Source organism: Falco punctatus (genome assembly GCF_963210335.1).
Source record: "Falco punctatus genome assembly, chromosome: 3".
Lineage (NCBI taxonomy): Eukaryota > Metazoa > Chordata > Aves > Falconiformes > Falconidae > Falco > Falco punctatus.
This window is the reverse complement of record NC_137582.1, coordinates 23,114,125-23,131,307: the sequence shown is the minus strand read 5'-3', so window position 1 is coordinate 23,131,307 and position 17,183 is coordinate 23,114,125. Positions and strand designations below refer to the sequence as shown.

The 17,183-nt window shown below is 34.5% G+C and overlaps 1 protein-coding gene across 1 annotated transcript in view; it reads right to left on the bottom strand.

The window, feature by feature from the left end:
- CSMD3 (CUB and Sushi multiple domains 3) overlaps positions 1 to 17,183 on the bottom strand; it is a 740,574-nt gene that overhangs the window by 380,164 nt on the left and 343,227 nt on the right. The window contains exons 11-12 of the mRNA XM_080381544.1: positions 8,403 to 8,506; positions 1,974 to 2,086 (exon numbers count right to left, since the gene is read on the bottom strand). Coding sequence (XP_080237670.1) covers positions 1,974 to 2,086; positions 8,403 to 8,506 — 217 coding nt within the window. The remainder of the gene's footprint in view (positions 1 to 1,973; positions 2,087 to 8,402; positions 8,507 to 17,183) is intronic.

Here is a 17,183-nt window from a genome sequence, read left to right as displayed (position 1 = left end):
ATGTAATTCTGAACATTTTTGAGAGAAAAATCTTTGCAATTTTGTGATTTTAGTAAAGAAGGCAGTGATATGCCATAGCCCTGAATGCACTGTTCTAACTCAATTAGCCAGTTTACCTCACTGGACTTTCTCTCAACTTCCAATTTGTCAGAGTTCCAAAACTTCATTTGCAAAACAGCTGCTTACCCAAAATACTATGTATTTAGACATCTCTTTTCAGATCCTACCATCATTAACAGAAAGGACTTAAATACAAAGAAGAACCAACAACAACAACAACAAAAAAGCAGCCTCCTAAACCTGCCTCCCACTTCCCATTTTATTTAAGGAAACATTGCCTGGTTTCCAGCATTGCTGATGAATATGTACTCCCAGGGATCAAAGCAAAAGCAACTGATATAAAAAAAAAAAAAAGCCCACTACACAGTGCCTATCTACTGAATGCTTGATGCATTCAAATGGTATTTAGTGAACTAGTGTAAAGTACAAGTGCAGGGAAAGAGAGAAATACAGACTCAATATCTAGGTGTGCAATCACAAAGTTGATTATATGGAGATAAGATTGTGAATGTTCACCCCTTCTGTCCCCTTCTAACTATTCACATTCTATTAATTTTATTCTTGAAGAAGTACTGCTTCTAAGAATAAATGTAACTCATGAATAAAACAAGACACTGGTATATTGTAAGACACTAGATAATAATACTCTACCTTCTGCAAACTACAATTGTTGCAAGTAAAATTAACCTTACTAGAAAATAATTCTGTAAATAAAGGAAACATCTACTTGAGCTATGCAAATTATTCTGAGTTAAGATCTAAAAAGCTTCCTTTTCCATTCAGCTATGCCTCGTGTTTTGTTATATTAACAAATTCTCAAACTTATTTATAGTAATAATTTCTATTGCCCTTTCAACATCTGGAATGTGGAAATCCTGGGTCTTAATACCTACTATACAACAAAGTAGTAAGATCTTTCTGTCTTTGTCCACTAGATCTGAATATCAAGAGAACACAAGCACATTCATGCTGTATAAATATGGACCTTAATATACATGAACAGGCAAAGAAAAGTTATGGACAGAAACACCCCAGCAAATCACATTGTACGGGTCTGCTCCCAATATGCTTATTCACTCAATGTGCCTATCCTCAACACCACCTCCATCTCCAATACACACGGTTGTTGGTTTAACTTTTACCTTTCATCTCTCCCCTTGTGATGAATAATCATGCTTTCTATTATCTGGGTTTGGTGGTAGGCAGGAACCATGCAATTTAGAAATTTGTTGCAAGAAATACATGCAGCTATGTTAAATCTAATACAAAAATAATAAATACAACTAATCCTGTCATAATACAGAAATGCATATATATATATACATACAATTCTTTAGTTTTTGATTCCTTCTGCTGTTCATGGTATATGAAAACTGTATGTTCTCCCAGAAGCATCAAATAGTAACAACTGGTTTATGTTACACATTATAGATCCCTCACATTTTAAGGCCATAAAGCACATGTTAGTAAGTAAGTTTGTCTTGGCCCAAAACTCATCAGTAAGTCAAATTCTTTGTTTGCAGTGGAGTTTTTTCTGTTGTAGTAAGCATGATTAATTTTCAAAAAAATGTAGGAAGCATTAGTTTCCTTTAACTATTTATCTTTAACTAATCACAGAATATTTTTTTTTTTTTAACATGAAATAACAGAAAACAAATATAAAACTCTATGCCAAAAAATCAACTGTTTTAAGGACACATAAAATAAAAAGTGTGCAGTTCCATGTGACATAAGACCTTTAAAAAGAACAAATTTATTTTTCGCATTTTTTCAACTCAGCTTGCATTTTCTTGTTTTTAAGACTGACAGAACTGAAAATGGAATACATCCCCTAATATAACAGAAAAAAATTCCATAATATTTGCTTCATTTTTGGTACAACATTAAATAAGTTTCCAATAATGTATTGTTACCTTTGTAGTTAACCTTGAAACCAATTGAGCCCACACTTTCATCCGTTTGAAGATGCAGCCACATCTGATTGCTCATGCTCACAATTAAGTCTGGTACAAAGCTTCCAGTTAACCTACAGATACAAAAAAAATATTTTTGTAAAGCCATTAAATAACTAGATTTTTTTTTTCCTTTTTGTAAGGGATCTAAAATAGGTTATTTCTTTGGTTTGTTTTTAAATTCATTGTATTCAGCTCACGCTAAATTAGTTATCTCCTGGCTGGTCAGCCAATATAGATCTCAAGGTTCCAACAACTGCAGATTTTATAGGAGTACATGAACACAAAAAACTACTGCTTATGTTGTATTGAAATATTTCATCTCACTTTCAGTTGCTGGTCCAGAAAGACCTGCATCACCCCTGATCCTTATCTGGCAGTCCTGTGTACATGACTCGGGTAGAGGCAAGCGAGCATCAAATAGCACTAGAAGCCCATAATGAGACACTACATTTATTCTTCCAAAAATAAAGTATTTCTCTGGTAGACAGTTAGAACACACGCATTGCAGATATATAAGAGGAAGTTGTTGTCATTCTTAAATGGCAATACTATTATGAAGGTCCATATGTTCCCAACACTCTCTTACCTCCCTTCATCACCTCTACAACAGTGGAAGAGCTTGCCTGTCTGACTCAGCTGATGTTCATTCCTTCATTAACTAAAACACCAGATACCACACCTTTAAAGCCTCCTTAGGTTACAGGATGCTGATTAATTAGAAAGAATTAAACTTGTTTCTTTCTTTTTTTTTCCACTTTTCACATTGCTTTCAAAAATTTGCAAGTCAATGCAATCCTAAATGTTCATTCTGTTTGCTGAATGAAATAGTGTGATAGCAAAAAGGAAAGGTTGTGAAGGCTGCAGTCATATATTATATTGCACTTTTCCCCAAAACTTTGTCTCAAATTTGGTAAGAGTTTATCAGCTAAAATGGAATTTTGCATTCTTGTAAAATGGATCACAAACACAAGACTGTATGAAAGTGAAAACTGTTAATTGTTTTGTTGGGTTTTTGGTTTTGGTTTTTTTTTCAGCTCTAACCATTCTTTAAAGCTAGCTGAAACTTCAAATGAACTGTTTTAAATATACTTTGCAGTTAATTTTAGTTCTTCCCTCTGGTCTTTTTTAGCTTGTTTCTGTATGAAATACTCTGCTGTGGGAGAAATTCATGTCTATTTCCCACATCTGTGTTCACAGATGGAGTGACTACAAAGACTCTTGCCAGAACTGAACAAGTAAATGCCTGGCCAAAATAATGTACTAACTGCTCATTCCTGTACTAAGGGAAAGCTTCTTCGGTGAGGTCAGTCTTTGCCAAATTAATAGATTAACAGGATGCTCCTCAGAAACAACAGTGATGTAATGGCTAATAGCATTTTGTTATTGTCACTGGTGACTGACTGTCCATTTTGGGAATATTAAGACCATTGGGAATATTAATCTCTTTGTTGTGTCAGAGAAAATAATTCCTATGATAAACAGCCATAAATCTTTTATCATTTCTAATTTCTGAAGCCAATTACAAATATTTTTTTTTAAATGCATACAGTTTTCAGACACAATATTTTCAATTAAATAGTACAGGGAGAAAAATATCATTTCAAAATGCATTTCTGAAAATAAGAATCAATCAACAGATCACAGAAATCACTTGTTGCTCTTTTTTAAGTGCTTAGGTGTCTCTGTACAATATTTGGGAAGACTGGGGCCACAGAGCAGTTAGACCTAGAAATAACGGGATTATGTGAAGGAAGCTATTTAAAGTAATAATGAAATTCTGCAGTTATGAATTATCCTTTCTTTCCTCCTGGGGTTTATGTGACTTCCTCTAGGCTGGATTCATTGCCTAGATTCCTCCCCTGGAAGTAAAGTCTTACACCTTCCCTTTCAAAAGCTGAGCAGTGAACACTGTCAACAGTAGAAACAGAAAGAGATGATTATGATGTCTCCCTTTTTATTAAACAGCTTAACACTTGTGACACTAAGCAGGCTGTTTTCCACCTCTTCCTCTAGGAGTCCAGAACTACCCCTCCCACATACTAGTAACATTCATTCCCTCTGAGAGCGTGCACTGAAGACTGGGTTAGAGGATATTTAAAAGACTGCAACACTTTCCATCTGCCGCAGATGATCTGTGATATGGGAGATTGGATACACGTGTACCCAACACAGCAAGCACACTAAAAGAGTGAGTTTCATGCCTTGTGCACTGGATTTTCCAAATGTGTGTTACAGGAACCAGTGCCCAGATGCATATTACATTGAGTCAACTGCAGCAACTCTCAGACCAAGGTGTTGAACACAGATTTCCAAGTATCCTGAAAAAGTGCTGTGATTGATGTATGAAGAAGGATCTATCACCATTTCTTTGCCTTCTTCCCCTCTGTCCTTTGGTAATAAAACTTAATACTGCTCCACCCTGAAAAGGTTTTAGTTCCATAGGAAAGCACTACGGACGCCTTCAGTCATCTTTTCAAACACACAAAAAATGTATTCCATTCAGATTTAAGTTCAATTAGGTGATAGGTTTACTAGGCTGGAGCAGTCTGTCATGCAGCTGGGTACATGTATATGGGCACAGAATTATAGGCACCCAGGGAAACTTAATGGCAAGTACTGAAATGGCTTTTGAGTTCAGCTGCTTTTCTGATTAGCATCAGCAGAGTAGGAATTATCAGGACTACAAATCTCAATTTAGCAAGCATAATTCTATCTAACTGACACTTAAATTCAGGTTTTGGTTCTGAACTTTCCTATCTAGAAGTGCCCAGTAAAACCAGTGGACTAAACACTTTGATAGGTTTCCTGATTAACTTTGATAAATTGGAAGATACGTGTTTTCACATCATTTACACATAAAACAGATGTAATCAAACCAATGTTCTTCAGCAATCTGTTGAGGAAAGATAATTATTCTAAAATTTTAAATCCCAAAATTAAATCATACGATAGCTTATTCATTTGCTATGCGTCATACCTCAGGCAAGTCTGCATGGCTTACAGGAGAAAAGATTTATTTGTTTTTGACAGTATTCAGTTATTTTTCATCTTCCTTGTAATTTTTTTAATACTTTTTAATCCTAATAACTTTGAAATTGATATTTCTGATCATAGAATAATCAGCAAGCATTCTACTGGTAAACAAAAATAATATATGTGTGGTTGAGTATACTATGTTATTTAATATTAAAACTCCACAAATTAACTGGTGGTTTTTTTGCTTTTCCAGGATCTCCATAGTAATAATTTGTTATAAGTATTTACCTACTTATTTACAGAACAGATTTTCTTCTTGTATATTAACACTTGATAATTCTAATTAACTGTTTTATTAAAATTATTCAGAATTCCTTTATATTCATGAGAAATTTAATCCTTTTTAATCCTGTAATTTCATAATTTCTCCCCAACATAAGTCTCATCATCAGATATACTTTTATAAAATACAAATATTTTTAATGAAATAAAATCTGGACAGAGTGCTTTCATCCATTACTGAAAATATTAAATATCATTTCACTGTGTCTCAGTGTGTTACTGTAATTCAGGTTCCAATGAGAAACAATACTTTAGTTAAATGTTAATAAGACCTACTGAATTGGTACTTAATAAATGTTCTTTCCACATGAGAGAATATTCAATATAGTTTAGGAATCTAAGAATGTCTGAAACTGAATTCCAGCATTATCAGAAATATATTTTGAAGGCTTAGCACTGTTTCTAAAATAGAAATTACTGTACTTCCCAAGTTTTCAAAACTATTATTAGCAACAATTAACACATCTACAGTCCACTGAAGAAATTTTGCATTATTCTAAAGTAATTGCACCTGAAATATCTGGCCAAGTGCTGGTTTCCTCACAAGAATCATAGAATCATTCAGGTTGGAAAAGACCTTTAAAGTCATTGAGTCCAACCATTAACCCAGCACTGCCAAGCCCACAGGTAAACTATGTCCCAAAGTGCCACACTTACACATCTTTTAAATGCCTCCAGGGATGGTGATTTCGCCACCTCCCTGAGCAGCCTGTTCCAATGCTTGACCGCTGTTTCAGTGAAAAAAAAATTCCTAATATCCAGTCTAAACCTTACCTGGCACAGCTTGAGGCCATTTCCTCTTGTCCTATCACTTGATACTTGGGAGAAGAGACTCACACCCACCTCACTACAGCCTCCTGTCAGGTAGCTGTAGAGAGCAGTAAAGCCTTCCCTGTCCCTCCTTTTCTCCAGACTAAACAACCCAATTTCCTTCATCTGCTCCTCATAAGACTTGTGTTCCAAACCCTTCACCAGCTTCATTGCCCATCTCTGGACACACTCCAGCACTTCAAAGTCTTTCTTGAAGTGAGGGGCCCAAAACTGAACACAGGATTTAAAGTTTGGCCTCACCAGTGCTGAGTGCAAGGGGACAATCACTGCCCTTGTCCTGCTGGCCTCACTGTTTTGGATACAAGCCACGGCGCTGTTGGCCTTTTTGGCTACCTGGGCACACTGCTGGCTCATGTTCAGCTGGCCACCAACCAGCACCCCCAGGTCCTTTCCCCCCAGGCATCTTTCCAGCCACTCTTCCCCAAGCCTGTAGCACTGTGTGGGCTTGTTGTGACCCAAGTGCAGGACCCGGTGCTTCAACTTGTTCAACTTCATAAAATTGGCTTTGGCCCATTTATCCAGCCTGGTCAGATCCCTCTGCTAAGCCTTCCTACCCTCAAGCAGATCAATGCTTCCTCCCAACTTGGTGTTGTCTGCAAACTTACTGAAGGTGCAATCGATTCCCTTGTCCAGATAAAGTTATTAAACAGACTGAATAGAACAGGACAGAATTGATAGAACGATTACAAAAAGAATCAAAAATAGGAGGTCAGATATCCTTTGAAGGAATAATAAGCAGGAATTCATGATGTAAATCTGCAAATCCTGAAATAACTGTATCTCCTCAAACTATTTCTCCTCAAAGTTCTGCAATTAATAACATTAATGAGATTAAATTAGGAAAGGAAAAGGTAGGTAAACATAGGTTTTAGGGTACTCAAACCAAACAAATTCTTGACTTTGTTCTCATAGTGAATAATGGAAAGTTACAATATATAAAAATAGTATTAATACATTTCCATTAAATATACTGCAGGGAATATCATTATGAGGAATACTAATTTTGCTATTGGGTTTTTGATTAAATAATTTTTTTTTACTAAACATTTATCACATCTGTGCTGTTCTTATCTCTGTTTTAAATTTCTAACTCATTTGAACTAATAGTACCATAAGGTAATTACTGAGAGGCCAGTATATTTTAAAATAACAGCTAAATATTATTTGGCATTTTCCAAATTTATTTTCTAAATAGCAGACAATCTCTTATGGGTAAAATATTGTTTCTAAGAAATAAATGACATTTTTGTTATTTTTTGCATAAAACTGAGTCAGATTTGAAAAAAAAACTAAATACAATGTATTTTAAGGGGCCTTCATTTCTCCTAGAAATCATTGAATTATTTACTTAGAATTGGAGCTACATAAAGTGACATACTACAGGTAATGCCTAATTACACTGTCCTGCATATTTTCAAATGACTGGGGAATAAACAGGATTTCACAGAATCACTGGATTATATTGCCATCTTCAAAATTTTACAAGGTAATACATTTCTGAATTTGTCTTCTTGAGCCTTTTGTTATTATTATAAGACCAGTTACCATCACAAGTATTTAAGAAATACATATTCTGAAGTTAATGAATGGCTGTTAAGTCTATATGTGTATCTACATGCATATCTGGGCTCACACATTCTAGAAGAATGCTAATGGATGATAAAAATTTTATTTAATTCTCAGTGTTGTCTGATTTGTAATCACATGTTATTTAAGTAATATCCTGTTCAGATCTTCTCTATATTAATTTTCTTTACTATACATACACATTTTTTTAGTTACCTACAATAGTCAATAAGCATTTGAAGGTCAAGATGCCATAGTATATCTTTTGTCATACTAAGCTTGCTAGAAGATTGTAGAAGTTTATGTATAAGTCATCCATTTATCTATTTTCAATTATGTTCTTATACAATTTTAATTTGGGAACACACTTACAAAAGGAGCACAACAGCCCCTAAAATTTACATATCTACACATGAATGTACAGGCTACACCTTTTAGATTTTCTGATTTTAGTTTATCTTATTCTTCTCTGATGTCTAGCCCATCACTTTCTGACTTCTGAACAGTAAACATGTAACAGTGTATTTAAACTGTTACCTTCAGTAATTTTAGAGGCTCGGTAAGATTAATTTCTGTTGAGATTTACCTGATTCTAATCACTATTTACTCTCACCATAAAACACATTGATGTTATTCTGTAATGCATAAAAATTTTAAATGCAAAAGACTTACACTTGAAGCACAGTTTTAGGATCACCCACTTCTCCTCCATCACCAATTGTCAGTGTGTCATAGCCAATCTCCAGATCAAATTCTTCAAAATTTATCTGAATAACCTAGGAAATAAAAGAAGTAAATATATATCAGAAATAAAGAAATATACTTGCAATATCAGTCTGTAAATAAGCTTTTCAGCAGTGTAAATAAGAGATTTTCCAATAATTACATTTAATTTTAGCATATTTTACAATAAATTTCTGTAATAAAACCAACAAGTTTGGTTCATGAAATATGAATTATAAGAACTCTCAGGTATCATCACTCTGCTGACATCCTCAAAGCACTGTCATTTCACTTATTTATGTAGTTTTAAAATGTTTACTACAGTTCTGCATAATTGCATTACCTTTCTACATCAATCCAGCCTGTCCAGATTCCTCCGAAAATGTAAGTTCCTTTATAAGTGTTTCTAGATACATTTTTTTTAATTAGAGTTGACCAGAATAAAAAATAATATCTTTACTCATATAATTAAGGTTCAAAATACTTTCTTCATTTCACTGCTGAAATCTAAGATCTTTTCCATTATTTTTTAATAATTCTAACAAATAAAAAAGTAAAAGAACTCCATGAAAAATATCTGACTCATTAGATAATACTGTGAAACATGAAAAAAATAACTATATTTTATTTTTTTGTTCAATTCATAGTCTTCGGCTTGAATCTTTCCACTGATGTCTGATGAATTCCCAAATTATTTGCGATTCTGTTGTAATCTAGCAGGTTATTGGTTGCTCTGATGGATCTGAAATTCTTTTCTTTATTCTGAGATAAAGAAAACTTTTTTATTTTCAATCAAAATAGATGTACATGTAAAAAAAAAAGTTTATTTGTTTTTTCTGCGTTAACTTTTTTCAGAGAAGCATGTTTTATTAAAAGATTTCTGGACCATTCTCTTTGTATCTCACCTAAAACAGTGATAATGGGATAGGTATCACTTCAAAAAAGTGTACTTGTATAAAGCCACACATGCATAAATTAGCCTACATCTGTCCTGTATAATATTTGGTGAAACACTCACATTTTTAAGACAAGAAGTAGTAATGAACTAATTAATAAGCTTCATAAGTTAATAATATATTAAATTAAATTATTATATTATAGTAACTGGCTATAAAAAATTGGAATGTTAACATATGATAATCTTATTCTTGCAGTTGTTATAACTGTTATTTCTTCTTAAAACTTTCTGGATCAACTGTAAAATAGAAAATGCTGCAACTTTGTACAAAACTGGCTGTAGTAAAACAGAACCAGAAACAGTACCACCAAATAGGATCATATTTTATGTATAGGAAAAAGTCAACTGTTATTGTTTGAGCCAGTAAATCATTTTGCATACCATGCATACCTCTGCTGAAAGAGGGTTAGAAACAGCTACCAATAACTACTCCAGACATGTTATAGTACAAATTAAGCATTTCATAACTCCAGGTCATTAAAAGGTAAGCAAACAACTGCATGTAACCTACTAATAACCCATTTCAAGAGGCTTAACATACCAAACCTGATCTGTCAATCAGTAAAAACTTTGGATTTGGTGAAGTAAACTTGCCATTTGTTTAGCAAATGTGCTGGTAGATTGAAACATGAAGACATTCAGTTTTAAGGGAATTTGCACAAATGGAGCAAAAGTAACATATAGCAACAGCAGAGGTGTCAATATCCAACATGTCAGAGGTAGTAAACTCATTTACTATATATGTAGTACATAAGCATTTATGTGTCTGTGAAAACTGTAATTCTTTTGGAAATTCATCCTCTGCTCTTATTCTTTGACATGCGAAGTACACAACGTACAATACAAAATGTACTTGAAATCTTCACAAATATGCCTGAATGGCAAGAAAATAAGTACTCTTAGTGATAAGATATCTTTTCAGAGTCCTTGTTTTACAATGTCAGATTTACTTTGATCAGACTCAAAGATGGCTGGATTTGGCATTGCTCATTATTTTGATTATTCCCTTTAGAATACTAAAAAGGTGTTGTGATGATACTAGCATTTAAAGTTGAGTGTGCTGGAACATTTCAAAGTAAACTCTGAGATTTAGGCAAGACAAGTAAATAACATACAACTTTGTAATAAACCTGTCAAAAATTCTTCTTTTACCAGTCATCTAACATTTTTGTCTTTTTTTGTTTTTCTGAAAAAATTGTAAATGGCAGCCTAAGGGTAGGTGGCATCCTTGAATCAGATTAACATTAAAGTAAAACCTCAACGTAATTCTACATTTTAGATTAACATTAAAGTAAAACCTCAAGGTAATTCTACATTTTAGTTGTTATTGTTTGTAAGAATAAACACTTCAGGGGAAACTGCTGATTTATTACTATATTCTACATAATTTTAAACCAGATTAACATTACTGAATTATGCTATTGATTTGGTTAGTAGAGGCACAGTAGTCAGAAGCACAGGAAAAGGTATTTTTTCTTGATCTATAAATTCAAATAAAGTCTTTTTTTCCCAGTTCCCCAGAGCAAGATAAAAACATCATTAATATAAATGAGATATGATCCATTGTTTTTATTGATCCATATAAATAGTGATCATGTTTAAAATGTATTTATCTATTTATTGAATTTATGCCCTGTCCCACAGTCTCATTTAAAACTGAAAGAAAAAAAAAATATACAGAGGGACCACAAAATATTTCCAGTCAGGTATACTTCCAGGGAACAGTATTATCAACAAAAATATTTCACAAGTATTTCATCAAATATATGATTTGCCTGAACTACAGGATTCTGGAGAAGAGGATGATACTATCAAAGGTGAATCTGGTAGGCAGACAAAGGAGGGAAATTTCAAAGATGCAGAATTCTAGCTGAGACAGGTTACCACCATACTCATGATCTATCATTTCACACATTAGAAGTCAACAAATTATATCAGATATGTGTCTGTATGGCTTCAGAACTGAGTAAGACTATCTTTACTTAAAATTAAACTATATAATAATTACTACTCTCTTCTTTTTCAGAAAGAACTATTCAGTAGTCTTCACAATTTTGTACCTTTATAGTAGCTTTTGTGATGTATACAGCAGGTAGCAGAATACTATAATTATCCTGATACAGACTAATCATATTTTGAATTTTGTTTTAGAGGGTGTTATTAAACATGTCCCTAGACACTGATGTCAAGTAAAAGGAATCTTTTATTTCCTCTTCCTCCATATATGTGTGTAAACAACAAACCTACTTAAAATAAAATATGCTGAGCTGTGCACTTATTCATTAAAATAAGTATGAAAGTACCTAAAAGGAAGGCAATAGTCTCTCTACAACCTGATCTGCTTTTGCTGTTTATAAACACAGGAACAATAAACAATTTATAATTGCTGAATTAAATTAAATTAAATTTATAAACTCAGAAGTAAATAAATAATAATAAAGACAGTAATACTACTTATTATTATCCAAGCTATACAGAAAAAAAGAGTCCTATATGAAAAATAACTTTCTGAGAATTATGATCGTGTGTTTTAGTCTCTAATAATTTTGCTATCACTTTTCCAAAGGAAAAAATGGAAGCAGAAATCTAATTTCTAAAAGTTAGTAATTGTACCTCCTTTCTGTGCTTTGGAATATATGCTTTGGAACTCACTTCTTGGACAAAATTGAGTCTGTTATCCAGGTCCAGTAACATGGGAGAGGACTATTGATTAGTTAATGGCTAATCTGAGAACTTCCTACAACTTGTCAAAGAGAGAACATTCTTAGGAGGATGTGTTCCAGACAACAATCTTTCCAGACAGTTGTTCAATACGGCTATGTGTCTAGTTCCTAATGGAACTAGCTCTCCAAAGTTTTTTCAAGGAAAGTAGTGTTCCAGGTACTCAAGTTTTTTAAATTTTCAAAACATACAAAGTAGAATGGTGTATAACAGAAGCAGGTATATGTGTTTCAGAACTGTTTCTGAAAGGGAAGTATAAAGATTTAAAGTTGTATGTATTGCCATATGTGCATCTGTTATCCTAAGGCTTCCAATGCAAATGCAAATGCAAATGTATAATGAAGTTTTCACTTCATAAAATTTTATATTTTACAAGTAAAGTAATGATAAAATTTCTAAAGATGTTACAATTTTTTCTCCTCAGAAGAGTACTTAAAAATTAAGCTAAGATATAGCTTAAACAAGCTATGTCTTAGATAATATTAAGGAACAAATTTGAATTCAAACATCCTGCCAAGAACAAAACATTATTACATACTATTTTGCTGTACACTGCATATAATTCAGTGATTCCAAATATCCAAGAACTGCTGTGTAATATAATGTAAGTCTAAATACTAAGCACTTCTGTCCTTTCAAATTTAATCTTTCAGTATCAGAGAGGAAGAGAAGAGGGGGAGAGCAGAAGAAAAGGAGAAATAAAACTTGGAGATTTATAGAACATTATAGAAAAAAGCAGGTGACACACAATTACACAAGGTAAGACAATTCCGGGAGATAAATACCCACTAGCTGAACTGGAAAGTTCCTTCTATATTGTTGAGTCCATTTGTTGACAACAGGATTCATCATACTTAAGTGTAGACACCTACAGTGCAAACATCTATATTTGATGTAGACTTCTTCATAACCAGTGAAAAAACATGTCTAGACTGTAATCCATTTCATCACAAAGTACATAACACACACTAGGTCAACCACAGCTTAGAAGTACCTATTTCTCTCCCTTGGCTATGAAGTGAGATTAGGCATTTATATATGGATGTCTACACTGTGGACCTCTAAAATTGAATTCACTCACATAAATATATTTAAGTAGTACCATCTGAGATGCTGTAAAACTGCCAAAAGATCCACACAAACTCTGCAGATACAAGATCTTCAGGAGAACTGTGCTCTTTGGGGAAGGCAGCTGAAGACCAGATTGGGTTACCCTGGAGTATATGTCAGTGGTTGCCAGTAATCTCAGTCCTATAGATGAATTCTGCTTTGCAGAGTCATTGGTAAATACATAATGTAATCTCTTTCATGCAATTCTTTACAACGTGTTTTTGTTTTGTTCTGGTTTGGTTTTTTAAATTCCAATACTAATGCTAAATGTTACTTAATTTTCCATAGAGATTAATCCTACAATCAGGTTTTTATAAAGGTCATTTAGAATTATTTACTTTGGGGCCACAAAAATTGAAAATAAATGTAATTACTTCCTTATCCTAAGAACAGATACTATTGGAACACATTAAAATGAAGGGATAGCACATTAAAATAACAGCATGAAGCAGTATTTTTATTTTTCATGTTATAGTTTTTAGTTCGCATAGAAGTATGACCTCTATTGTGTTGGCTTAATTTCACAAGTTTCTGATCGGAGGAATACAGTCTCAACATTTTATCAACTTACACAGCCTCAATAAAAAATCAAAGTATTCTACAAAAAAAAAAAAAAGTTATCTTGTAAATAAGGTCATCTACAAATAACAAAAAAAAAAAAAAAATTACACAATCTAATTCAATTGTCAATATACCATCCACAAAGATAAATAAAGGAGTACAAATCAATTATTAATTGGCTTTTACTTCAGTCAGCGTTTATCATGTTCCAACCCCCCCCCCCAAATTATTATATAACTTTTATCTTGTGAAACAGAATACTATGTTGTGGCTTTTGGGCTTTCTTTACCTGTAAGCAATTATTTCAAATTGGATTTTGCCATATTTCCATTACTCAAATATTTTAGCTTTTGCAAATATTGTCTTATTATACTTCTAAGAATTACTAGTGGCTGTACACAAAAGCAATTTCACTCATTTTTATTAAGCTAGTGGAAAAGAACATAATTTTTTTGATCTAAGCACTGAAGGAAATGACTGGTTAGTAACTAACTTTAACATGGTGTGGGAATGGCATTTGTACCTAGAGGACAGCAAGTGGGATAAAGGTTAGACTTGGAAATTCTGGCCACCTCTCTAGTGCCATGACATATCTACAAAGAAATCTATTTCTGCAAACATTATCTTACAAAACACCATTATATGAATGATCCAAACATACTAGGAACAGCAAGATACCTCACTGAAATATATCCACAAGATATCTATTTCCATCAGTTTTCACTGTTAACTGTAGAAAAAAACACCTATAGATTACTAATACTGTCATGCCCACCCTTTGCTCATCAATCAAAAGGCATTCTCTGGTTGCCATCTTCATGGTTAGAAGTGAAACTAGGCAAGGAGAAGAAAATACACTCAGTTTATATCTGTGTGTCCTCATATACCCTCAGGATGGTCAATTGTTTTCATGCTGAGGATGTCTAACTACTTCCCAGTAAGTAAATGATGTGCATTTATATCTGATGGCATAAGCTAAAGAAATGCTACTGTCTGATTGATAGGATTTATTACCATAATTTTCCATAGAATCACAGGTCCCTCCATCAAAATAATTGTGTTATTATATATTCAATTATAGAAGAATAGTTTCACTAGGAGAATATATTGAATCCATCATTTATTCTAAGACTGAAGTATAATTTTATTTAAATTATTTATACTGAGGTATAATTTTATTTAACATTAATACTACCATGAAGCAGCTAATCCTGGAAACTCTTTCCAGGATCATTAAGGACAAGAAAATCACCAGTAGTCGTCAGCATAGCTTTACCAAAGAGAAGTCTATGCTGAATAGCGGGGGTCTGCTACAAGCCACCCGACCAGGAAGACCAAGCAGATGAGACCCTCTATGTACAGCTAGCAGCCATCTCACATTCACATGCCCTGATCCTCATGGGGGACTTCAGCCACCCCGCTACCTGTTGGAGGGACAGTACAGCAGGGCATAAGCAATCTAGGAGATTCCTGGAATGCACTAACTATAACTTTCTTCTCTAAACGGCCTTTCGATACTTAACGGAGGCCTGTAAGAAAGATGGGGACACTTTTTTTAGTAGGGCCTGTAGTGACAGGACAAGGGGCAACAGTTTTAAACTGAAAGAGGGTAGGTTTAGATTAGATATAAGAAAGAACTTCTTTACTGTGACAGTGGTGAGACACTGGAAGAGGCTGCCCAGAGAAGCTATGGATGGCCCATCCCTGGAAGTGCTGAAGGTCAGATTGGATGGGGCTTTGAGCAACATGTTCTAGTGGAAGGTGTCCCTGCCCATGGCAGGGGTGTTGGAACTAGATGATCCATAAGTTTCCTTCCAACCTAAACCATTCTATGGTTCTGATTCTAAGTCATGCTTGACCAACTTTGATAAACTTCTATGATGAAATTACTAGCCTCATGGATGAGAAGGAAGCAGTGGATATTGTCCCCTTGGGCTTCATGTAAGCCTTTGATACTGTCTGCCGTAAGATATTCATAGATAAGCTGTTGACGTATGGTCTGGGTTGAACAGACAGGGAGGTAGATTGAAAACCAAATGAAAGTCTGGGCCCAGAGGGTGGTAATCAGCAGTACAAAATTGAGTTGGAGGCCAGTAACTGGTGGTGTATCCCAGGGGTCTACACCGGGACAAGTCCTGTTTAACATCATTGTTGATCTTGATGATGGGGTAGAGTGTACCCTGAGCAAGGTTCCCACAACACCAAACCACTAGCAGTGGCTAATAGGCCAGAGGGTCATCCTGCCATCCAGAGGGACCTCAATAGTCTGGAGAAAAGGATCAGCAGGAACCTTATGAAGTTCAACATGGGAAAGTACAAAGTCCATCCTGTGGGGAGAAACAACCCCTATATTAGTATATGCTGGGGACCACCCAGCTGGAAAGAAGATTTGCAGATGTGTACCTGGGGGTCCTGGTGGACACCAGGTTAAGCATGAGCCAGCAATGTGCCCTCACTGCTAAGAAGGTGAATAGTATCCTCAGCTGTATTAGAAAAAGTATTACCATTAGGTAGAGAGAGGTGATCCTCACCCTCTGCTCAGCTGTGGTGAGACACATCTGGATATGGCCTCCAGTACTCCCCAGTACAAGAAAGACTTGGACATACTGGAAAGAGTCTACTGAAGGGTTGTGAAAATTACTAAGGGACTCAAGCATCTCTCCTACGAAGAAAGACTGAGAGCTGAGGCTGTTCAGCCTGGAGAAGAAAAGGCTTGCAGATGATCTTATCATTGTATACAAATACATGAGGTGAGGGTACAAAAAGGATGGAGCCTGTTTTTACTGATGCAATGGGCACAAACTGAAACACAAGAGGTTCTGTTTGAACATCAGGAAACAATGAGGGTGACCGAGAACTGGCACAGGTTGCCCAGAGCAGTTGTGGAGTCTCTCTCCTTGGAGATACTAAAAAGCCATCTGGACATGGTCCTGGGCAACTGTCTTTAGGTGGCCCTGCTTGAGTAGGGGGGTTGGAAAGAAGTCCCTTCTATCCTCAACCATGGTTCTGTGAAAAATGAATTATCTAAAAATTAGGCATCTGTTAAAAAATTATTACTTACTACCTTCACGGCTAGTGCTTTTCTACAGGTAAGCTATCTGGAGAAAAATTAATCTTGCCTATTTTGGACATTCCTTTTAGAGTAAATAATTAATCAGTACATTAGGATTTGTACCCCTAGTGAAATCAATATCTCTTCATTAATTGGAGAGAGTTTAAAATAAGAAGTCTACCAATTATGGCAATTAATATTCTGTTGACTAAAGTGAGATGACATTGATCTGTGTAAAATTTCTCTCTTCCATAAAATTGTACCTCCTTGTCTTCTTTATTACAGTTGTGAAAAAGACAGGGATGACTGTGTTGAGAATAATGTGCTA